This window comes from Octopus sinensis, linkage group LG17 (assembly GCF_006345805.1).
Source record: "Octopus sinensis linkage group LG17, ASM634580v1, whole genome shotgun sequence".
In the NCBI taxonomy this organism is placed as follows: domain Eukaryota; kingdom Metazoa; phylum Mollusca; class Cephalopoda; order Octopoda; family Octopodidae; genus Octopus; species Octopus sinensis.
The window spans coordinates 15,790,866-15,817,699 of NC_043013.1; the positions used below are offsets into that span (position 1 = coordinate 15,790,866).

At 33.6% G+C, this 26,834-nt stretch overlaps 1 protein-coding gene across 22 annotated transcripts in view; it reads right to left on the bottom strand.

Annotated features, from left to right (window-relative positions):
- Nucleotides 1-26,834, bottom strand: part of LOC115220700 (serine/arginine repetitive matrix protein 2) — a 128,381-nt gene that overhangs the window by 78,919 nt on the left and 22,628 nt on the right. For 8 of the 22 annotated variants that reach the window (XM_036510380.1, XM_036510377.1, XM_036510375.1 and 5 more), the window contains exons 2-3: nt 22,984-23,038; nt 15,886-15,949 (exon numbers count right to left, since the gene is read on the bottom strand). Coding sequence is in view for 7 of the 22 variants with exons in the window: in XM_036510375.1 (XP_036366268.1) it covers nt 15,886-15,907 (22 nt within the window). In the remaining 15 variants the exon portion in view is untranslated. Of the gene's footprint in view, nt 1-1,109; nt 1,122-15,739; nt 15,779-15,885; nt 15,978-22,983; nt 23,039-26,834 lie in introns of those variants that run through there. The other 14 variants (XM_029790840.2, XM_036510384.1, XM_029790836.2 and 11 more) reach the window with 13 other exon arrangements.

Consider the following 26,834-nt stretch of genomic DNA (forward strand, 5'->3'; position numbering starts at 1 on the left):
TGGAATAATTGAAAAAGCAGTCTTGGTAATTTTATAGAAGGGATAAGAACAAATCACCTTGCAAAAACATAACACTGATTAGTTTAAAAGCACATTTTATCAAGTACTGATCTGAATAGAGAATATCCTGTTTTAAACTTGTAACTATAAAAAGTGAAAAATCTTTTTTCTCATATTTCATTTTTTTTTTTAATTAGCATAGAATTACTTTTATAGATGTTTACCATAAATTCATTACCTTATAGTCAGTAAGTAGTCCAGCAACTTAATGAGTCTGACGAATAAAACTATTTGTCAGGCAATTCTTTTGATTAGCTTTAGAACCTTGTTAATACTAAAACTAGAGAGATACAACAATTATAACCCATGCTAGGTGCCTTTCCAAATATCTGCTAGAGAGGCATGATGAAAGCTTATTTTTTGGGGAAGGAATATTGTTAAGTAATGACATTCATGCATTTCCCAAGGGCATTAGTAATAATATGCTACTGATATCCCACATAATTAACAAAATAAAATGTTTTAAAAAAAAAAGAGATAAAAATAAGAACTTTCTGTATGTAAATCTCAAAACTAAGTAACAATATATGTGTGTATGTGTGTGCATGATGTATGTAAAAAAAAAAAAAAAATGAACTACTGAGTTTTTATGATTATCAGAGCAGATAAGAAAAAAGTCAACATATTTACTTTGAGATAATTCATTTTGTATTGATTGTATTTTACTAAATGCTAAATTAATTAGAAATTTTCAAATCAATGAACAAAACAACAAAAAATCTAAGTCTGTTGCAATTTAAGGTTGAATTCTATTTCTATTGTGTATTTACAAGTGCTAGACATTTGCTGTGAAGCTTTCAAATAATTAACCCTTGATTAATTAGTAAAATTCACAAATAAAATATGTATAGAAAAGTATTTCTCACAGAGAAACATTACAACAATTTATTTCCACACTCCACCACCATCCCTAATTTTTTTGTAGTGTGTAGTTTTACTAAACGTTACAGTTTGCAAAAGCCTGTTTCTCAGTCCAACTAAATGTTATCATATGCATTAAAAAGGTGTGCACATAGACATACATACACTTAAAGAGAAAACATACTCACACACCATTTAGTCTGGAGAAATGATAAAATAAAAGCCTTTTTTGGATAACAGCATAGGCAATAAAAAAATTTACTCTTTAAATTAGTACCATTGCCTTGGTTAAAAAAAAACAAAAGTTTTGTGTAAACATTCTGGACAGAAAGTTGAAAATTTCATAAATTCCCCAGCCATTTATTTACTATTCCCAGTGAAACTATCTAATCTAAAATAAAGTCTAGTTAAATGCCTGAGCATTACTTCTAAAACAGAATATTCTTCACAGAAAGCTAAGTTTATAGGAGGAAGTTATACAGGATTAGGTATTCACTACCCTTCAGAAACATTCTGCTATTGCCTTTGAAACTTCCCTTCCGTTGACCATAACTGTTTTCAAATATGTTCATTGCAAGCCATGAAGAAGTTGGAAGACATAATAACCTAATTTTTACTCTCTACTTTCAATAAATATTCATACCCAATATTTCATACTCTAAACTTTACTTCTAAAACTAAAAACAAATCCGCAATCTGCTTACATTTTCAATTATTTGCTTTCATTCTCATATTTCAATGTACTTTGTTATATATGTGTGTTGTTATGTATGTGCCTGTGTGTAATATTACCAATGTGTAATGTGAAGAGAAATAGCATTTTCAGTCTAAATCTCAAGAAACAGAATTTGTGAAGAGAGAAATGAGAGGATGAATAGATGTCAATCAAATTCTCAAAGTAGAAATAACATCTTAAACAATTAAGTAGTACATTGAAGTCGGGGGACTGCTTGGAAAGCCTGTGTAACTAAAATATCTCCTTTACAAGACAGTTCCTATACAGTTAAAATGCTACACTGCTAAACATGTGGTCTTGTGATCAAACTTTATTACAGCCATTTAGCTTCTCGAGGAAAAAACATTTGTCAGCTTCAGTTTGTTTGACTGATTAAAGGCTGTAGTGTTATTAAACGACAAACATGCTATCCATCTGTAAAAACAACTGCTCAAATATAAACTATACAAGGTTTCCATGCCATGAAATTTTAAAACAGCAGAGAAAATAAACACATTTAATAAGCTGTTACTATTAACAGACAATACTATGTATATGTAATGCATAAACAATGTATTGTATATTATTGTAAATACTAAAGAAAAGTTTTGCAATAAATAGGAGTTAACTCATTCAGAGTTCATTATCAGAATCCTAAAAAATAGTAATATGTTTACTCAGGTACTAAATATAAGGAGTTAATACCACTACTCACTAAAGTTCACTAAATCGTCTTACATGAAGACAGTAAATCCCTTGGAGAACCCATACATGTAACTAGTCTCTAATGATGGTTTTCATCAGTTGAGAACAATTTGTTAGTCATTTGTATCAAAGAAAAAGGAATCTTCAAAAAGATGACTTAAAAAAATTATTTTTAATGTATTAATTCCTGCTAACATGTTTAACAGGAACATATTTTCCTATAGATTCCAAAATTATATTAGCCACATCCTTAATGTAAGAATATTACTAGGAAACTGTGTTTGTAATGGGAGCTTGTTATTTTCTCAGCATGGAGCACAACTTGAAGATCAAAGGAGACGTGGAGCCCTAGAGTTGTACTGAAGATACCAATACAATTAGTAACTAAAAACACAAGCTGAAATGAAATCTATGTAATCTATTTAAAATACTTCTTCCCAGTTTTATGCAGGAGTCATAGAGGTAGAAAAATATATATATGAGTCGCTTTCTGAACTGATTTTTGAATGTAGGGCTGAATTTAAAAATCAGTTAAACTGTCACTAACATCAAACACAAACAAGAAAATGTTTAAAGTATAAGTGTTAATACTGCAGCTGATGAAGACAATCATCATTATTCAGTTCAAAAATGTCTTGCCTACATGCCATGCCAGCAGGGACTGGACTTGTCTCCTGCACAACAATGCATCATTGTTGTACCTCTAAGTACTGGCATAACTTTTTCCTTCGATTTCCCTTCATAGGTTCTTTTCATTAACACACACCACTGTAATGACAACTGAATGCATCAAATATCAAGTCATCTCCTCCTTATTTCGGCTCATGACTTTAAATTCTCAATCATTCTCTCATTCATTCATGCAGGTTATAACATCATATAATGTCCAACAAATCATGCACACCTCATTTTACTTTTCAGCCTACACAAATTCTGCGCATGCAATGCTTGTCCCAGTACCATGCAATACTATAAGCATGTCTGTATAAAGTATGCCTCATACAGTCTGCCTTTTACATTAAGAAACCTTTCACTGCAAAGCCAACAGAGGAGACACCAGAATAATATCCAACATTCATTATGCTATCTACAAAAATTAACAAAGCTATAGATGCAATTAAACTAAAATTACCATCAATACCATGACATGGTGGTTATTATTTAGGCCCCAATCAACCTTGATATATTAGACTTATGACCAATGGCACTTCAGCTATAACCACCTTATCTTTTCAGGAATTTTCATTCAAAATATATCCAACTGCTGCCTTGTGGGCAAAATCCTTTGGGTGGGAGGTGACACCACCCTTCCTGCACATAGATAAAAACATCTGCACTGGCAGGCTGTGCCAGGTCCCGGCTGCCATGTCCAGAGTGCTGACATCCAGTGCACGTTTGTCCAATTTTCATTTTCATGTAAGATGACCAAAAGCAATGAGCAAAGACCACAAACCCATGTCCCATCACCAGTGATAATGGTCTTCATGAAGTCTGGGTCATGGTTTGCACAGTCCAGAATGCCCTGAGTGATTTCCATGCGGAGTTGCTTCTGCTGTGCTACCAGCATGGGATAAATTTTACTGACACTCTTCCGCATGCACAAATCTGCCATTAAAATGGAATGTACTGATCCTGTTATTCTTCCCAGTTAGTAAGCAGCTTCCTGGATTGTTACAAGATGGTCTTGCATGATTATTCACCAAACCTTTAACGGCTCCTTGTTTCAGCTTGTGGGTGGCCTGCCTGAGCATACCTTACAGTAATGTTTGAAGCAGTTATACCACTCCTTGATCTGAGTTTTGTGCATAGCAGCATTGTCAAAGGCCGACTGAATGTTCTGGATGGTTTGAACTTGAGTATCCAGCTTTTGGTAAAACTTGATACAATGTTTCTTCTCGATGTGTTTGATGAAAATGAAAATCTGATTAGCACACACTGAATATCTGCATTCCGTGTGCAACAGCCAGGAACTGGCATGACCTACTGGTGCAAAAACTTTCACACATGCACAGAAAGGGTGGCATGGATACTTTTTGAACCCACCTCACACACACAAAACTACATTATCAAAATGTCCAGGTATTTTAAGATAATAGGATGTTACAAGTAAAAGATGGAGACTTCGCTGCTACTTTTAGCAGGCCAAGTGATCACATACAGACTGCCTTAGCAACTTGCTTGGTTATCCACGCTGGTAAGAATCTGATAAATCTGTTTGATTACATCTGACACTCCAACCACAATCTACAGATGAAGTAAGCCTTAATTGCAAAAATCAGTGAAGCTACAACTGTCACTTAACATACAGATGCATTCCTAACAAAATAATTAAATGTAATTAGCAATTAAGTGAGTGAGTGAAAAGTGACATAAAAGTAATTTTATCTTGCATATTCAGACGTTTGTATAAAGAGAAAACAAGAAACAAATCATAATAGGTTCATTATAGTTTCTGCAGAGGTAGGGGAAGTTGTAGATTAAAACTTTATCAATATTCTTTTAAATTGATTTAAATTTGAATATCTCCAAAATTAAATTGAAGATGACAGACTGGAATAATAAAAGCAATTAGATATTAAATTGCAAGACTATTTGTACTTATAGGAAAAATATGCTAAAAGTTTAAAAAAAAAAAGTCTTTGAAAGCAATCTTCAATGAAGATAAATTTCTATTTAATGATGCTAAATTTGACAATGTAAAATGTTAATTGTGAGTATAAAGTATTATTACTAAGATAATCATATTATAGTTAATTTGCTCGATTCAGTGGTTTTGAGAGGCTACAAGGCTATATATCTGTAGTCAGTGGCTACAACTGAAATAATTTTGGTGCTTTCAAGAGTTGGGGAGGGAAATAATTATTAACTAATTTGAATTTTATTTAATTCTGAAATAGTAACTTAAAACCATATGTCTATTTTGAATAGGTTTACTAAATTAGCCTTAGTTTCATATTACATTTTGAATAGCATGTTTATGCATATCGTAGAACTTGTAAAATGTCTTAACATACTTATTTCAGTATAGCAGACACCACCTTCCTCCAATACTACAACTATATACCTAAGGTACAGAGTGTTATGGAAAGTTAATCTGTGAAGTCACACACACACACACACACACACATATGTAAGTCGTATTTTACTGATATAATGTTCTAGTAAAGAATCTTCACTTTCTCATACACACATAGGTAGTAAATCTACACACTTGTTTAAGATTGGAACTATAGTTAACATCTGTAAGAAATACAAAAAAGTTTTTTTTATTTGTCACCATCCATTGTTGGTTTAATCAAGATAAACAATTTTCCTCAGGAAGAGATGGTATAATGTAACACACCCACAGTTTTATTCAAAATCATTTTCATCCTGTTGTTTAATAACTACATCTTCATAAATACTCTTTCAACCCAAACCACCCATCTAACAGTACATATTGGCTTATGTTTTCCCTAAAGCAACTATTTTTTTCCATGCATGAGTCATATACACTACACTGTTCATATGATGACTAGTAATGCATCAGTGTTCCCAAATGTTCTTTTACCTCTGCAGTCAGACAATTGTATTACAATTGTCTGTTAATTATGAAGAGTTTGGATTACCTTGGTGCCTGTACGATGAAGCAGTAATGCACATGCCTTAGACAAAACATTTTTTAATGCCTCAGCTAATCTACTTAGCAAAAGAAAATTGAAAGTTTTCACACAACAAAAGTGGTGATAATATGTTAAAACAAAGAATAAATAACACCATAAAATCAAGACTTTCTTTGCTGACGATTATCTGTAAATACCTTTAATTAGATCAGATTTCAGAATGACAAAGTTTCCTTTAAGAGCTTATTGACAGGAGAAAGTTACAATTTTTTTTTGTTCAATTGAAAAGTTTGTAATCACAAAAAAAAAAAAAAATGTATTTTAGCCCTATTTTCAACACATCTACTTACAAAATGTTATATACACACTTCAGTCTTTATTTTCTTTTTGATAGAGCTAAGAGTGAATAGGATGTGATATTCCTGATGAACACCATGTCACCAATCTGCTTTTGAATTTACAGATCCAACACCATTTCCAAACTAACTCACCATACCCACCTTTCTTCCTAATATTTCACAGGCCCTTCTCCCTCCCACTCCCCAGCTCTATCTTTCCACTAAATATCAGACAATATTGACAACATAATAATTATACTAACCTCACCACACAACAAGCCCTTCCTTTCCCAGACTAACAAATATACACAAAAACAAACAATGAAAAAACCTTCAAAGTAATGAAGCTGTGCCATTGAAAACCCACTGACTAAATGCTGACTGACTCCAGCTGCAATGGTTGTGAAGCAACCATTACAAAAAGAGACATTCGGTGAAAGAAAAGCAAGCCAATGATCTCTCTCCCCACCATTTTACCAGTTACTTACAACTACATATGTAACTATAAACACACACACACATCCCATTATACAACACAGACAGCTCAGTCAACTGCAGGCTAGCTCTAAAAAGCTGCTATCTTTGCTACCAGATTTTCTAATAAACTCCGCTCCTAACATCACACACATAACAAACACATAATTTACTAGACATTCCAGCTTCTTTAGTTGCCAAATTCAAAACACAAAATGCCCTTAAGAAATTGCGTTATCTATCTAGCTTTGCAAGCAGACCCATTCACATATAACAGTGGGAGGTAAACCAATCCTTCAAACTAACATCTAATATGTTTTACCTTCAGTATTCATAAATATGAGAGTGTATGTGTGAGGGAGAGAAAGAGAGGTATCACAGAACATTCTTTAAAGAATTTTCAACCTTTCTGCTTCTTTTGCTAATTCCTGCCAATAATCTATTGAAGACCGCTTCATTTATCACATATGAAACCATGTGTCATTTTCAAATTGAACCCCTGTGTATAATACCTGCAAAAGTTTTTCTTTTTTCTTTCTAAATTACCCCCTCGAAATTTTTGCTAGCTTTTACTTGTTTCAGTCACTGGCCGGTGGCCATTCTGCAGCACACCTTGAAAGATTTAGTTGAGCAAATTGACCCCAGTATATTGTTTTGAAGTCAGGTACTTATTCCATTAGTCTCTTTTGGCAAACCACTACCTCAATGTTAAGGGGTCATAAACAGAGTTGAGGGGGGCATAAATACACACATACATAATTCTAATTGTTTTTTTGTTTTTGTTGTATTTTTCTCCAAAGGTATGAATCCAATGTAAACATTTTAATTTTAAAGAGCAATTATGAACCAGCTGAAGATTAGCAGTAAGTAGCCATTTACATTGTTGTCATGCTATAAAATAGAATGATTTGTTTATAAGATATTACTTATGAAGAAGAAGACTTAAAAACCTATTGCAAGATCTAATATTAAATAGACAATATTAGAATTAAAAAGGAAAAAAATCAATAAAAAACACGTTTGCCGCAAGATAGCCTAGAATAATTTAGAACAAGTATTTACTGTCCTATAAAGATTGGCATTTACCCAAATGTTTCATTAATATAATTTCTTTTCAACAAAGCTAACTTGCAAAAAAAACCTTTTAACACATGCAATACATTAAATGATTTTTTTTTTCTTCTCTTAAGAATAATTTTAAAAGTTTTTATGCATCATTTAAATTTTTAAAAAAAGGGGGGTGAGTTAACTGTATTTATTAAAAACCTGGGCAGATACAGACTGAGAAATAATTATTTAATAATTACAAATATTAACGATGACACAAATTTAATTTAACATCAATGATATTATTGCGCTATTTATCTGATTGTTCTTGTAGTTTACCTTGATCAAACAGACCTATGATCAAAGGAATTCAAGCAATGACTAGTCTGCCATTGTGTATCTCACAATATAGTCTAATGTGCCTTTCCTTCATTAAGATGGCAAGGAGTCATTTAATATAAATTTTGCTGTTACCTCTGGTAGTTTGAAGAACCATGAATTCACCCCCGTCATTAATTCATGTCTGTACACCATAAGTTGAAAAACCAGTTAGCAACCATATACAGACCCTTCAATAATATTTAGTGGCGATACAGTGCCAGCAGTACTATCTTCATAGTCCCAGAGTGTGATATATTGTCATTACAGTATTCAAATGAAACATATACAGCAGTACATGACAAAGCAAGTAGCAACACAAAATACTTTAAACCAGAGAGATGATTTGCCAGTGGTAGAAGCAGGAGAAAGTAATATAAAACGTCAATAAAGTCCTGGCAGGCCTGTGTAGATAATAGATCAAAACAATTTGCACTTGAAAAGAAGTGGGGCTTTCAGTTTTCACATCAGGATATCTTTTATCTTCTACTTGTTTTAGTCATTGGACTACAACCATGCTAGGGCACCACCTTGAAAGATTTAGTCAAACAATTTGACCCCAGTACTTTCTTTTTTAAAGAAGTCTGGTACTTATTCTATCATTCTCTTTTGCCAAACTAAGTTATGGGACAAAATCAACCCCTCTTGTCACTTGGTGGGATAGCACACATGCACATGATGGGCTTCAGTTTCCATCTACCAAATTCACTCACAAGGCATTGATCAACCTGTAGTCATAGAAGACACTTGCCCAAGGTATTGCCCAGAGGGACAGGACTTAAAACCACATATGCAAAGCAGGCATCTTAATCACAGTCATGCTAGAAATAAATTCGGAAACAAAAGCTCAAACAGCTCAGAAATACAGTAAACAATAGATTTCCATAAATCCATCCCCATACAAATTTTAAATTACATTATTTAAAATTTTCTAGATAATCTAATCTTTTATAGTTTCTGTTTAACACTTTGCTTCAAGTGGCTCTTAACATCCTGTACGATACACATTCATACATCAGTATTTCTGTCTGTTAGTCCCACACCACCTAGAATCACATGAATCAATCCAACCTTGTTTATATTCCTTGTACAAAAAAGTATAAACTCTATAATTCGTTTACACTCTGCAATACTCATTTACAGCAAGCCCATGTATTGCTGAATCTTTGCAAATTATCATTATTATTATTATTTGTAGAAACTTTCTTTGAAAAATGGCTATTAATCTCTTTTGAACAACTTATTTGATGATTTAAGCTGTGAATTAATGGCTGATGAAGTTTGGAGATGACAGGACACATATATATTTTTTTTTTGCAAGTTTTCCATTGAATTTTGATTAGTACACTCACCTAAACTAATTTGTATGCAAAACAAAAGGGAAGTACCTAAATGCATTGATGAAATTTGTGCATACCTGGGAGTGGGAGTAATGGCTTACCTGTAAATTTTATAATGAATGAGTTGTTGCAAAAAGCCGGGAAAATCTATTCTTTTCTTTCTTGATATTTGTAATGTCTATTACTAATTCAATTAAAGTTATTACTAACATCATTTTTCTGAGTGTATCTGTTTTTCAATTAAGTAATTCACAACCACACATGCATGATCTTAGTTTTAGCACATATGAGTAATTATATTTAAAAAAAAAAATCTTTTCTGCAGTAATCTAAACATACTCCCTATTTAGGTATTTTCTGCTCAATTATTACATGACTGAGCTTTTTACTTAAAAATTTTCAATGGGATGTTAGAAATTAATCCCTGACTAATATTAAATACCTTATTCTCACCCCACCCCCGTATATATATAGATGTATATATATATTTTCTTATAATTAGAACCTTTCTTTCGAAGATATCATTACAATATTTTAAACTACACATGTATCCTATAGGAACAGATGTATAATGGCGTTAGATGAAAATGTAACCCAGTACTGCTTTCCCCTATCCACCACCAACATTAGGTTAGGTGGGGCAGTGGAAAATGTTATGTAGATATTGAAGAGAGCCGGGTGGTAATGGGTAACAGAAGTATTTGCACATTTTTGTTTTGTCTCCAATTTAAATATTAACTTTTAAAATAATTTTAAACGAAATATGTTAAACTGTTTATTAGCTAATGATAACAACATCAACAGCAATAATAGACTTTGAAATATGACTAAATAAATAAACAAAACCTATGCTTATAGTATTTGCTTATAGCATCAAACTAGAGACTGGAACGAAATTATTCTGGCTTGCTGATACATGAGTAAAAGGAGTGGGAAGAGATTTAAAATACTGTTAGTAAAAATAAAAGGGAAGTCAGCTAAAAAGAAAGTTTGAGAAGCACTGACGTAGCCCATGTTAAATAGTGGCACCAATAGGATTAGTTGTTAAGTTAAAATATTTATTTATTCTATTTGATATTGCAGTTGGTTAACAGGCTCACTGCATTACCAACAGTGAGTGCGATGAAGGAGTTTCTGTAACCCAATGCAGAAAAATATCAAAAAGGAACTCAGCTTAAAAGAAAAAAAAAGCACAAGTTTTCTTTTTTTCTTGCTGATGATTTCACATCGCTTGCCAATATATATCAACAAAAGATATACAAACATGTGTGTGTGTGTGTATGTGTATACATGTGGTTTATCCATACATCATCCTGCAATGATGTTTCCTGGAGTCACTGGTGTTTTGGATCTTTCAACAATCAAACACCCCCATCTGGGTCACCCAACCAGGGTTAATCAAGTATCAGCTTGTGTACAGTTAGCACTACTTTCCAGAGCCCATGTCCCTTGATCCACAGTTATTTTAAGTCAACCTCTGCTGCCTCCATAAACAACTTGTTCCGTCCAGTATATTGTATGCCCTTGTTATGCCCAGTATACCATAGGATATGCAGAGAGACTCACCTAAGCCTCTGACCCCACCTCAATGGGTCAAACCTTGCTTGCCATCTATTGTTTCTGCACAACTGGCTCAGTATATTTCATTCTATTGCTGTATTTACCTTCTCAATAAGGTCCTCCCAGGTAACAGAGAGTCTAACAGAACCACCCGCATGAATACTTTCAAGATCAGTCCCATTTTTAGCCTCAATGTTGAGGTAACACACACACGTACACACACACAGAGGCTTCTGCAGAGTATTCATCTTTGAAATTCCACTTACAAAGCATTAGTCAACTCAAAGCTATTGTAGGTGACACGTGCCCGTGGTGTCATGTGATGAGATTGAACATGCAAACTTTATAACCACACCTGTGATCATACAACTAACTCTCCAGACTGCCTCTCCCATGATGAGCAAGTACCACTGAAAGATATAAATAAATAAAACTATCAGCAGAAAACACTAAATTCCACATAATCAGAGACTTGGTGTTGGCCATCATAGCTATGGCTATATCAGGAGTGACATCTTTTATGTTCACAACTGGAGGAACATACATAAACTTATACAAACATTGAAATTCCTGTAACTTTGTCCTGATCTACAACTATATTTTTCCAACCCAAATGAGAAATAGAATAAAATATCACATTTTCAGCTGCTAATAAGAATAAGAAACTAAATGATACTACTGTCTGTAGTACAAAGTTTTAAGGAGACATATATACAGATAATGATGAAAAAATACAATAAAGTTGTTAATAATGATTATCTTTAACATAAGTACAAAGCCACAAATCTGGCAAATTAACCCAAGTACTTATTTGATTAATCCAGAAAGAACAAAAGCAAAGTTAGATTCAGTGGCATTTGAATTAAATCCCGAGAAAGGTATTGTTATCAGGTGCTTTACAAATTCTGTCATCCACCAGTAACAAAATAATAATTCCTAGCAAGATAAAATATTTTCCAATGTGTTTTCTTAATTTCTAACACAATGTCGTGACTGTGTATAATCAACTTAATGAGCATCTAGTATATTATGGGTACTTTATCACCCACAAGATTTGAATTGAGGTAACTCACTAGAAGAAGACATGATCTAGAACCATTTCTGCTACTCTGATTTCTAACATAGGTACAAAAACAAGGCCACAAAGATTATGGCAAAATTGATATCATCAATCCTAATACTTAACAAGTACTTCCAATATTGATCCATCAACAATTAATAGTAAAAGTCAATTCTGCCAGTGAGATTTAAACACAGACAGGATAGAAATGTAAATACTTGCAGACAATTTATTCAATACTACTGATTCTTACCAGAACATATTTCCTATTCTAAATAATATTCCTCAAAATTATTTCCTTATACGTTATTTTCTATAAAAGTTAAGTGTCGTTAGAAGACTGTTTCTAAGCTACTGAAATTATTTTCACTATACTTTGCATAATAATACTCATCTTAATTAAATACTGTTTGTCACCAATAAAATAGTTATGTAAGATTAAAACTCCAGTAACTGCAAGGCTAATCATAGCTTGTGTGTGTGCATATATATACATATATATATATATATATATATATATATATATATAAAATTCTTTATCCATAGCCATGAGAGTGGATTCACATTACAACATACCATACTCAAACTTCTTAATTTAAGCGCTTTATTCTGAGTGATCTGACCATGTTCCTGTGAACAGGTCACCCCACGAATAGTACATATCTGTCCATCAATATATATCTATAGACACATGCGCGCGCACACACACATATATATACATACATACATAAATAAATACATACATACTTTTTCAATTATGTAGAAAGTATAAATGGAAATATCCATTAAATAAAAAAAAAAATCCCCAAACAAATGCTTTATCAATTCACTGACACAATCCAGAAGTAAACTACTAAAATTACCATTATTGATAGTGACTACATTTAGAATGTTATCAAATGTATAAGATTTCAAACTACCGACTCGATATATTTTTCTAAAATGCAGAAATGGGATCAGGCTTATTTGTTGTTTTTTTTTAATGTATAAAATGTTAACAGAGTGATAGACAATAAAAAATAAGTAGAAGCTAAAAATGCATATAACTGTATTGTAAATAAATTTAGCTACTTTAAACGGGATGAATTTTTTGTATTTTTTTTTTTTACACATAAGCAATAAATATCAATAAGAATATTACTTGTAAGTAGAGGTGTGTGTGTGTGTGTGTAAATTATATATATAACACAACTCCTTGAAAAGATATGCCATAAATGACACTAAAAAAGTTTGAGAATGAAAAAAAATACGATATGAAAATAGTATTGTGAACTGTTGAAAATAACAGAACTGAAGAGTTGACAAAAGTTTAATGAGCTTATGGAGAGGCATTATCATGCACTGTTCTCTGCTTAGTGCCAAAGCTACTGGCCATTTAGGTTAGAAACAAGAAAACAAAAATAGTAGTTTTACTAAAGTGTGCAAAGAAATGCTATATATAATATGCATTTGTATATATATATATATATATATGCATGTCTGCACATACGTACAAACATGCATATAATTATGCTTTCATTTTGTGTGTTTTAGTTTGTAATTATATTATCTACACTATTAACATTCTTTTCTGAGTAATTACTTTTAAAATAAGAAAATGTCCTCTTTTTACTGAAATTCTATTAAAATAACATTGATAGCATGGAATTAGAGGATTGATTTAATTAAAGAAAATATTAAATAAAAAAGAAACTGTTTCAGCACTTTAGCTAAATGTTAATTACATGATTTCAAAATTTGTAGGAAAAAAAAAAAACAAAGATTTTGTAATCCATTTTTAATTACAAATTAAAGAAAGCAGTGCAAGACTGCCAGGAATGATTTTATTCTTCAATAAATAAATAAACAGGATCACAGAAAATATAACACTAGAAAGGAATTGTTATATATTTTCATACAGATGGACCAACCATCTTAATTGGTTAATTATTTTATACACAAATTTACTACCTTTGAAAAAATTCAGGTGTCAAATCCAAAATATCAAAACATATATACATATATACACACACATAACATGATGCCAGTACCCACTGACTGGCTCCTGTGCAGGTGGCATGTAAAAAGCACTATCCAAACGTGATCGATGCCAGGACTGCCTGACTGGCCCCCGTGCCGGTGGTATGTAAAAAGCACCATCCAGATGTGGCTGATACCACTACCCTCTGACTGGCTCCTGTGCTGGTGGCACATAAAAAGCACCCACTACATTCTCAGAGTGGTTTGTGTTAGGAAGGGCATCCAGCTGTAGAAACATTGCCAGAGCAGATTGGAGCCTGGTGTAGCCACTGGCTCTCCAGACCTCAATCAAACTGTCCAACCCATGCCAGCATGGAAAATGGACATTAAACGATGATGATATATGGTGGCTGAGTTCCTTTTGAGTGATGGACCTCACAGAGGCAATAACTGAGACCTCTGGCATTATGTTGTGCTTGAGAAGAAGACCCATCAAGCCAAGCAAAATCGCAGTCATGGCACATACTGGTGTCATGCAAATTGGCACCCATGCTGGTAATACGTAAACACACCCCAGTGTCATGCAAATGGCACCCGTGCCAGTGGCACGTAAGATCACCCATTACACTCTTGGAGCAGTTGGTGTTAGGAAGGCCATCCAGCCGTAGAAAACCATGCCAAATCACACTGGAGTTTGGTACAGCCTTTCAGCATGCCAGCCAGTCAAACCATCAATCCCATGCCAACATGGAGAATGGATATTAAATGATGATATACATATATATATATATAAGGATGTCGGCACAGTATCACTAAACATGTTTAGAAGTTCACCTCACAATCATAAGGCCTCAGTTTCAATTCCACTATAGGGCATCTTGAGCAAGTGTATTTCCAATAGGTTTAAGTGACCAATACCTTTTTAGTGAAATCAAGCAGATGGAAACTGAGTAGAAGCCCACTGGATCTATGATATCTATAATTCAAAAGTCCAGATGATCCTACCTGAGAATTACATTAAGAGTTACATATGTTTGTGGAATACTTGGCCACTTACATGCTAACTCTGTGAACCTAGTAGTTTAGTTGATGGAACAACTAAAACAGCCATTGTCGCAAATTCTGAGCAATTATATATAAGAGCTAATGCTATCTGTAGGAAATACATATTTTATGTAACATCAGAAAGTATTCTCAACCTTAACGGTTTTAATTACATTATGTTGAAGATTATTTCACAAATTCCTAATAATCATTTGCTCCTGCTGCTGCTAATAATAATAATAATAATAATAATAATATAATAATAATATTAATAATAATCTTTTAGTTTGAATAATAAATACAAATATGAAATAAAATTCAAATTTAATTAGGAAAATACACTTTAGAGAAAAAAATGTGAACATTATGTAATATTGAAAAATAAAAACTAGTATAACTGAGATGATTAATAAACTAGAATTGTTACAGAATTATGAAGTTCTATCCTAATTGAATTAAACTAAATAAATCAATTTGAAGATGAAATATATATACGTATGTGATTTTAAATTGTTTGAAAGAAACCAGAAAGATGATTGACTTTGTTGAACAATAGCTTTGACACAGAGCAGTAAATGCAAACTAAACAAGCAAACCTTTTTTCTGTATAAAGGGAAAACAATTAAGATGAAATGCTGTAAAAACAAAAAGAGAACTCAATTTAAAATACAACAACACACATACAAGTTCACACAAATTGAAATTCAAACTAAGAGTGGATGAAAGCTAGAGGAGTAAGTACCTTGTGTCACTTTCTGCGACATGATTCGGCACCACTTAAACCAGCACTGCTATACAACTTGACACTGCAAAGTAGAAAAAAAAAAGAAACAACTAAAAGAAATGGTAGTAAACAATTGGTAACTAACAGTGCAATAGATAACAAAAATATAAAAAGAAAGAAAGAAAGAGAAAAGGACACTGCTACTTTTACTGAAGAAAACAGCTGCTTCTATCAGACTTGGGAGTTGTAAGCCAAATGAAGATGATATAGAAATTCTATGTGTTGTCATAGGAACAATACACAAGGTAATTTGAAAAATAACCTTTCCATTAAGTTAAAATGTTAGAACAGAAATAGCAGTTTATTGCTTTATCCTTATCTTCAGGTCAATACTTCACCCTGTACATACCCCACCTTCATGTATTTCATTTATCTAATCTGTAAATGTACCAGATGAGATTCCTCCTCCTTTCTGCTTGTGTGCACATTTATATGGACACACTGACACTGAGGCATGTAAATACTAATATGCATATATACCTATGTATAATTTATACCTATAAAAACACATGCATGCACACACATACATAAATACATTACAAACATATCTCCCTTCTGTTCTCTTTTCATCTCTAAGCTCTTGCTTGATGAGGCTGGAGCCATCCCAGGTTAGCGGTTCCAGAGATGTCAATGTGCATAGGGCTGACCACATTCACCAGTGCCCCACATAATTGGTAGTCTGTGCCAGCCACTTTGCATCCTCCAAGGTGATGTTGAGCCTCTGGAGATCTTCCTTAATCATGTCCACCCATCTTGTGCTGGGTCTGCCACGGAGTCTCTCCCAGCCTTCTGCTACATCAAATGAGAATAAGGCCCTGGAAGGATGATCTAGCAGAAGGCAGAGGATATGTCCATACCAGTGCATGCAGCAGATGGCTAAGAAGCAGGAGGCAAAAGGCTGATGTGTGCACACATGCAGCTCTTCACTGGAAATGGGGTGGTATAAGCTGATATTCTAGATGGTCCTCAGGGTACTGCTACTAAGGCTATTGATCCTCTTTGCCAGGGTTTTCATGAAGGGCTACATTTCTGATTCATAGACAACAGAGAGGACCAACACATTGTAGATGTGGAGCTTCATCTTTTGGGAGACAGAACAGTAGTGTCAAGGTGGCTTCCATATACAATGCAAATAAGTGGATATGATATCAGTTTCAATGATCAATATTCAGTTGGCTGCTCAACTAAAGACCCTACACCAGTGGTTCTCAACCAGGGTTCATGTAACAAAATAGTTTGGCCACTGTTGGCTAGTGTCCCATAGTTGTAGGTTGACTAATACCTTGTGAATGAAAACTGAAAGAAGCCTGTGGCATGTGTGTGTATGAAGGAGGAGGTATCATTATCCTTTACTATCTACTTTTCCATGTCAGCATGGATCAGATGGAATTAGTGAAGGCAGATTTTCTACAGCCAGATACACTCTTCCTAGTGCCAACCCTCATCTGTTTCCAAGATAATATTTCCCATGGCCAGGAATGTTTCTCGAAAAACAAAAATAAAAACCTGGAAACAAACAACTCTAGTATGACAAGTGATGCTTATTTACATCCAATATATGACATCAAGATCTTCTGGTAAAAGACTAAAAGGCTTGGCTGCAATTTTGGGGGCGAGAGAACTTGTGGATTATGCGATGCATGGTTTGAGTGATGGTTTTCAAATCATGCTGTGGTAGGTAAAAGTCATCCACTTTGCAAGGGTAGATAATTTCTTAAACCCCGCAGAATATGAGATGAGAGTGACACTAATTACAACTACCACACAATATTAAGACAAGGCAGTGCAAATATACACCTATTATTTCTCACATACGCAGTACATGCAATGGGTTTCTTACATGCAATGGGTTTCTTACAGTTTCTGTTCAACTAATCCACTCACAAAGCTTTGGTTAGCCTGGGGCTATACTACAAAGAAAAGTTTTGCAGTGGGACTGAATCTGAAACCATGTGGTTTGGAAGCAAACTTAACCACACAGCTATGCCTATACACACTGTTGATTCAACTAATACAGTAGAAACATAGCTTATCCCTGTGCTAAGGATTACCACTATTGAGTGGAAGAAACGGAAAACGTCTTGTTAGAAACTACTTCAATTAGAAACACTGAGATAAAAGGAGAAAAGCAGTAATATTTACCAAATTAGTTTCAGTTGAGGAACATTTATTGATTAGATTTTCTATAATTTCCCCAGAAAGTGTTTGTGCATGCAGAGTACAAAGACAGTGTACAAAGACAGAGTACAAAGACAGTACTGCTCCTACAATCCAATGAGTTTACATCTTTCTTTTTCTCACTTGCTCCCTCTCTTACACAAGCACAAGCAATTTTTGTTATTGCAAATTTGAACAGAACAACTGCTTTCATAGCAGGCTATCCTCAGCAAAGAAGAGAGAGTGAAGCAAGTAGTTATATACATTGCACAAGACAATAAAGACAGACAGAATAGCTACAGAAATGTCTGAAGTCATAGTCATGATGTCAACAGTCCAGTATGTTCATCACACACTCATTAAAAAATAAAAGAAAAAACAGAATATATATATATAGATCTACACATAGGACATCGTAAATGGTAGAAACCGAATACATTATAGTGCTTACTTTTATACCTCTCACTTACAATTTCATATACCACCACAGTGGTATTCTCTGGCAACAAAAAAAGATATAAGCAGTGGTGGAACGATAGAGCTCTATCGTTCCACCACTGCTTATATCTCTCTGAGATATTTTGTGATCAGTGAATTTACTCCACTGAAATTATATATGTTTACAAAGTCTAGACAAGTATCTTCAGCTAGCAAGCCATGCTACTCCAGACTGATGACGAGCAAGACTCAGAAACATATCTCTGGATGCAGGCTTAGCTGGAGGGGGGTGCTTGTCTCCCCTTTGTAAACATAAGGACACAGGAAATGTGTCAAGACCGACAGGAAGCGTGGATGATACCTAGGGCTAAATAGCAGTGGTGTGATTCCCTTTATGGGACTGTCACGTTAAGTTGACAGTATACAACTACTCTTTAATTCATAGTATTTTCCCAGTATGTGCCAGTTTGGCTGGGTAACATTGCAAGCAAGATTCAATGTATAATAAATAGGTATGTATGAAGGAGATAGCAGGAGTGTTGAGCAAGTATTACAACACAAAGTTGGGTACAGTATAATAGACATCCTAAGCAATGAACTTGCCCTTTAGGAACAGAAAATACTTCAACTCCAAACAACCTACAAGGGAGGTGGGTAACAATATTACTGGCACTTGAGGCCACAAGTATAATGTCTTGTTAAAGATATCTACTCAACAAGACCTCCCTATTTGGCAAAGCCAAGATCTCAATAGCATTGATTTTATTATATTGGCACCTAGTGACTTGACTTGTAGATAGAATATGCTGTGAGATTCATGCTTTCATTAAAAATTACTAAGTGGAAATGAAATAAAACTGAGTTACAGACTTGAACACAGGGTAAAGATATGTGTTGGTATACAATCGTGATAACATAGTATTAAGTAAATTATTCACATATGTGGTTTCTGGAGAATTCTTCCCAAAGTTGTGAAGTAATGGCAGTCAGTTAAATTGATGAAAGAATGTAATATGCTTATTTTAAAACACAACACAATAAATTCATTACAACTAGGTGTAACCAATGAACTTTGAGTCAGCAGTCCACCACTGTAACAACTAAGCCCTTCATGCATCACACAAACACACCGAAAATGAGGGCACAGTAAAGTGCAACAACCAAAAATTGGGTTTAGTAGTGGGTTCCACACTCCATCCAGTGTCCAGTGTAGTACAACATGGGACATCAACCTCTGGATAGGCTGGTGTGCAAGATATGGACCAATACAAATGATAATAACAGGGAGAAAATACATGTTATTCATTGCTTTATAGGACATACATGTGTTTCAGTAAAACGCTGAAAAAATTACATGCAGAAATGCATGTATGTCCTATCAAGCATTGATTAACATGCCTGTTTTCTGCTTATAAGCATTATAAACACACATACACAAAGATCATTCACATATTGAATGGATATTAAAAAAAAAAACTATCTAGGAAAAAACTGATAATATTTCTAAAAAGTACATCAAAAACAATTGTTTTTATGAATTTTAAAAATCATATCAGACAAATGGCAGCCATTGTTGGCAATACATTGATGGAGTCATTTCTGAAAGTTCTCCATGACTCAGTGTCATCCAAGGTGGATTTGCGTTGATTTCCTCTTTGATCCTTTCCTTCAAACGCTCAAGAGTTCCAGGACAGTATTGGAAAACCTTTTTCTTTAAGTATCCCCAAAGGAAAAAGTCACAAGGGCTTAAATCTGGTGATATTGCCAGCCACCCCACATCTCCTCCTAAAAGAGAAACATTTCCCTCAACACTGAGCAAATGTCATGCTGTGTGAGCTGTGGCCCCATCCTGTTGAAACCACACATTCTGTATCCAAATCATCCTGTTTGGTGCACAGAAAGGCCTCCAACATCTCAATCTACTAACTAGATGTAATAGTTATTGTTGCACCACCTTTATTCAAAGAAGCATGGGCCAATCACATCAAAGTCAGCAATTGTACACCAAACAGTTACATGAGAGTGAAATGGTTGTTGGTAGAGTTGATGAGGATTATGTTCAGCCCAGTAGCAAAAAAGTCTGCTTGTTTGTGGCTCCATTGATATGGAAGTGAGCCTCATTAGTACTCAGAACAACAGCTACTGTGGGAACTTGTGCAAGAATATTTTCACATATAGCTCTGCAGTTATGATTTGTCTCAGTTAATTCTTGAGCCAACTTCATCTTGTAAGGATGCAGTTTCAAATCAGCATGCAGAACCCCACTCAAGCTCCAACTTGATATTCTTAGTGCTATGCTATACTTAAAGCAGAATACTTTGGCAATTGCTGAATGGATGCTCTTACTGCTGCCATATTTTCTGAAGTTCTAACAGTTCTATGGAACAACTTCAATATATTGACAACAAAACTCATTAAAACAAAAGCATTTATTTATGTACTTTTTAGAAATATAATCAGTTTTTACCTAGATATTTGTGTTCCTTTTTTATATCTATTCAAAATGTGGGAGATCTTAATGCCCCACTCAGTGTATATGAAGCTGGCTATTATACAGGGAAAATATTTTAAACTGAGTAAAATATTTATTCTTCCTAATTCACTAATTACATCACCTCTCACAAAACACATTTACCAGTTTCAATTTTTTTTCTCTGTCTAATGAGGATGGTCAGGCCTCTTAAATGCTTATGTTCAACTTTTAGCTGTTGAAAGTTAATGACAAATAGGGAATGCAGGAGCAACACAAGAGAGAGATCCAGACAAATGCATTTCTGGAGTGTAAGGATTAGGAAAAGTGTTTTTTTAGTAAACCACAATAGAGAAGGATTAGATAGGGGCAGTAAATATTAGTTCATAGCAGTGGGAACTTTTACAGTAATGCAAAGAGAGAATAGGACTGATACAATGAGATTGCTTTTTATCTGATAAGGAAAAGGAACAATGTTCTGCAAATGTAGCAGTTGTTGATCAGTTTCTTTCCACCATACAAACATCCACCAGTTGAGACATTACAAAAAAAAAAAATGTTTAATTGTACTGACAAAATTTGTCTATTGCTTCATTATAGTGATATATAAATTGTACTTTGAATGTTGAAGTTCAGATATCTTGTGCCATTTTAACTTTGGCCCAGTAAAAAAAAAAACAAAGGAATGGGTGAATGTTATGTAGAATGCCAATCAGTTTTCAGCAGCTATAATGTAGTATACTTTGTCATTGTCATTACCACCATAGTTAAAATTTTATACAATCAGAAAACTGAAGACAAATGATGAGATAAATAAATTAACACTATATTTATAAATATAGCAATGGGTTGCCTGGAGACTTTAGTCCTTCCACACAGAACTTCTCTAGTGCTAGAGGCACAATCATAATACATCTAATTTAAGCTGCAATGGTTATGATTTTCTCCATTGTTTGTATCGGGTGATGAAAGACTGCTTGAAAGTGTAATGGAACATATCTATCCAATGCATGCCAGTATAGAAAAATGGATTGATAATGACTATTGATTAGAGAAGGAATGTAACAGATTAGGCGTCATCATGTAAAGTGCAATGAAAAATAGCTAAAACAGGAATGTAAATCCCTGAATAGAGGTAGTATGTTAAGATAGTTGATTGTACCTGCTTTTTTGTAACAGAGCCTTTTGAGATAAACATTTAAAAGGTGGAGGGTATGACTCATTGTAATGTTTTGAAAAGTGACATACTTAGCACTAAAAGAAAATATTCATAAACTCGCACACATTCGTGCTTCATAAGTTTACTAAGCTGAAAGTATATGCCACTCCTATTGCACATTTTTTTTTTTTTAAAGAGCAATCTAGATGAAGAAAAAATAACTGTCCCCCATAATTTTACCCTATACTCACTCATGTGAATCCTGAAAAATAGATCTAAAAACTTGTGGCTGAAACAGAGAAATACACACAACATGCTTGTGTGCAATCATATTCACTGAAAAGCCACCTGCTTCAGTGACAAATTCTCTCACTATGATAAGTTTTTTTGTTTCTGACCTACTGAAAAGCTATTGTGTTAGTTTCTATTTTTATAAATCATTTGATTCTATTCCAATAAAGTATACAACACCTTGCCAAGCCAAATTATCTCTACCCATAAAGTCTTCAGTAAACATGTACCTTCCATTATGAAAACTAATTCCCCTTAGAATTCCTTTTCCAGTTCATGTAATCCTACTCAATGATTCAGATTATCAACTGAACACATCCCATCTCATCTCATCTTGTGGAATGAAAGGGAAGAAACAACTAAGCAGATGTTCTATGGAAACACCATCCTCCAACACACACACGCACTATTTCTTTAATGAGCTTTTAATTTCATTCTATAATTTTATATCAGTCATCCCTTCTGCGGTTTTCTTTTTAAAACTTTTGTTAAAAAAATTTGTAACAAATTATAAAATTTTTTACTTAACTAAAATACTCACCTTCAAGTCACTTTAGATGACAGCTTGTCTTCTACATTTTACTTTCATAATTTACCTGCAAAATAAAAGAAATTTGAGTTTAGTAGAGGGAAGTAGTCATTCTTACATTCATGTTCTCATAGCTTCAAATAATTTTCATTTTGTCATTAAAAAGAAAATTAGCCATTTTTAATAGGTTTTATTTTTACTCTCTTATTTGTTTCAGTCAATTGACTGTGGTCATACTGGAGCACCGCCTTTAGTCAAACAAATTGACCCCAGAGCTTATTCTTTGTAAGCCTAGTACTTATTCTATCAGTCTTTTTTGCCAAACCGCTAAGTTACGAGGATGTAACCCAGAACCATGTGGCTGGTAAGCAAGCTACTTACCACACAGACAAAATATAAAACTTCAGACCTCGTAAAATGTTCTAACAAAAGATTCCCTAACACAAACAAAAATCTCACTTCAAATTTATTTTTTTCTATTTTAGTTTCAATCAGAAGTTAGTGATGGAAAATATTTTTCAGTCTGGAATATCAAAATGTTAATGCCTATTATAGGAGGGTCACTTAACATATGAGGAGGTACCCAAAAGTAACCGGAAATATCTGTGGGACAAGCCTGTGGTAGTTGAGGCTTCCATTGCTAGAAGTCACTTGATGCAACCCTCAGGCATCAGTCTGCTAACTGGCATACTGTTACACGGTGTGTTTTTGTTTTGCAGTTCTTCTCCACTGTTCGTCAATTTTAGTGATAGCTGAAATGAAGGAACAGTGCATTTCTGTAAAATTTTGTTTTCTGCTGGAGAAAATGGTAGCCGAAACAGTTATCATGCTTCAAACAACTTACATGGATGTTGTCATGAGCAATACACAAGTTTACAAGTGGTTTCCATGCTTTAAGAATGGTCAGTTGTTGCTTGAAGACCAACCTTGTTCAGGGTGGCTATTGATTTCCATAACAAATGAAAACATCATTAAAATTCATGAACTAATCTTGGAGGACCATCGCCGAACAATTGACGAACTTGACATGACTGGTGTGTCAGGAATTTCAAATGAAAGGAGTTTCAGCAAAATTTGTGCCTCACTTGCTCACGGAAGATCAAAACCAGTCACGATTGAATGTGTGTCATGAACTGAAAGAACAGTTAGAAGTTGATCTTGCTCCCTGTGACTTTTTTTTTGTTCCCTCAAATGAAAACAGTCCTTACAGGAAAATGCTTTGCTTTGTGGAAGAGGTGAAGAAAAAAGACAACGGTGACATTAAAAGGAATCAAATTGCAAGAGTTCCAAGACTACTTTGAACAGTGAAAAATGTGTCTGGACCGATGCATTGTTTCAGATGGAGAATACTTTGAAGGCAATAAAAGTGTAAACATGTAAAACTAAGCAAAGAAAATAATATTGCAAAATTCTAGTTTCTTTTGGGTAACCCCTTGTATAATTTAGTTTTGGCTAAATGTTTATAGACAAGTTTTTTATAACATGATATTGTTAAGTCCATCATGTATCACTGCTGCTGTTCCATAGGTCTGCAATCACTGGTTTAAGTTTTAAACCTATTTTGGTTGACTTTTCGACTCCCAGATCAGCAAAATGTTTATATTCATTGACTATATATACTACACAATATGTAGACATTCTCCAGTTCCCTATTGACAACTTCCAATACTTGTTAAAATAAGCTAGATTCATAGCTCTAATCCACAAAGCTTCTTCAAAATGTCTAAGCTTCTACATGTTTCCAAAGTATACTCCAAAAGTTTACATTTGGCTGATCTGTTTTCAAATCCAGTGTTCATGACAATGGACATCATTTAATTCAACTTTTCTAAATTACTGTTGCTTATTTTATAAGATCTAAAGGAACAGAAAGCAAAATTAAACACAACAGGATTTTGACTATGACAGTTTGAAATAGTGCAAGCCATTCTTCCAATGTTATCACTGTAACTATACACAGTATTAAGATTCCTACCAAATTTTTAACATGACCAATCTAAATAGTATAGAAAATTCTTCCAGTGTTACATCTCTGAACTTAAGCTTATTCACTGTCCAAGAAATTTATAAGTAATAGGCTGTTCCTTCTTATTAGATGAGCAATTCACCTAAATTAGCCAATAAACAAATTCCCACTTTAAAAAAAGCCACAGTGGTTGAGAAGATTAAATTATCTTTAAATGAGCTATGTTTTAAATTTCCAAATAGCTAACTATATCTTTCATAATGTCTACTTTCCTTACTCCATCAGTAAATTCTCCAACTTACCCAATTTCCAGATATATTCTTGAGAAATAGAAATACAAGGTCAATAATAATATATTGCAAATCTCAAGGAGATATATGATCTTTTTTTTTTTGATTTTGGTTTGCCAAACTGGCAATCTACAAAATTAATTCACCTTATCACTTCCATGTTGCAGAAAGCAAAAGAATTTCTTCTGGCAACCATTGCTTCTCTTAATATTACAACATTCCAAATTATGCTGTCTACTATTTCTTTTTCTTGTATAAAAACAGAGTTTTGGAAGAATTGTCAGATATGTATATATATAAATTCAACAACCACATTTAAGACATTTCTCTATTTGCAGGGACACATTTCATACATAGAGCAAAAATTTGATAGTAGACAATTTAATCTAGAGTGAAACTAATAACTAATTACCAAGAAACCAAAGACTGTTACTTCAGATTGCCCAATTCATGAATAATGGTGTAATTCAGTCCCATAACGAACAATGGCTTTAAACAATATATTTGAAAACCACTATCTCTTTCTTGACCATTATCAAGATACCATCATAATCTTTCAATAGCAGATTATATTGCTCTATCTAGATAAATACCAGTCATCTTTACAGCTGCTTTTACTCAATTGAAACATTAACCTATAAATATTCATTTGACTGAAGAAAAAAATCAAATTAATAAATTACAAGTCATCGCTGAAACATATACACAAAGAATACAGAAAGATACATGTAGTAATACACATAAATACACACATACACTGAAATATGAATACATGTACACACACACACACTAATATACATGACATAATAATATGGATGCACAAATATACATACACATACTAATACAGATGCACAAATATACATAAACACACACATTTATGTACACATACATACACACACTATATATTTTATACATCATTAGTTTACAGTTTTATATTTTCAGCAGAGTGACTGTTTTGTAGCACTTTAATGAGAAAGTCAAATTATATCCACAGAATTGCTGACATTTTCAATAACAGTAAGAAAGATTCATTTAATTCTAGAGGAAGAGAACAGTGATGCTTATACTTCACTGAACATAAAGTTGAAGCAGTTTTCAGAAAAGAGAAATGCTAGTAAATTGTTGTTTATTTTATTCTATTTGATAGACATCATTATTATAATTTGTTGTATGCTCGTTCTACTGGTACATCTCACTGCACTTTCTTATTCAATATGTATGAATTACCAGTACAATCATCTCTCATGCATACTGCAGCCAATGCCTTTGTTATACAATGCTATTATTTTGTAGTTATATACATATAGGAGATATTTTAGTAGATATTCTTCACATATTTACTTCTGCTGATTTATACAATTTGGAAAATTACATTTTAAAGTACCAGATTTTATTATGGCTAAGTGTAAGTTCAGTATATACCAGTTGTCTGTAAAATGAATTTGACATGAGTAAAAAGATGTGGGAAGTAAATAATCAATATAAGGAAGACTTGAGGAAAAAATAAATCTTCAGAATGGCTATATTCTATAAAAGATATCAGTGTTTGCTATTCAGTGATAGCGAGGCATAGGAGACTAAGGAAAGTCTGTTCAGAGCAGACAATA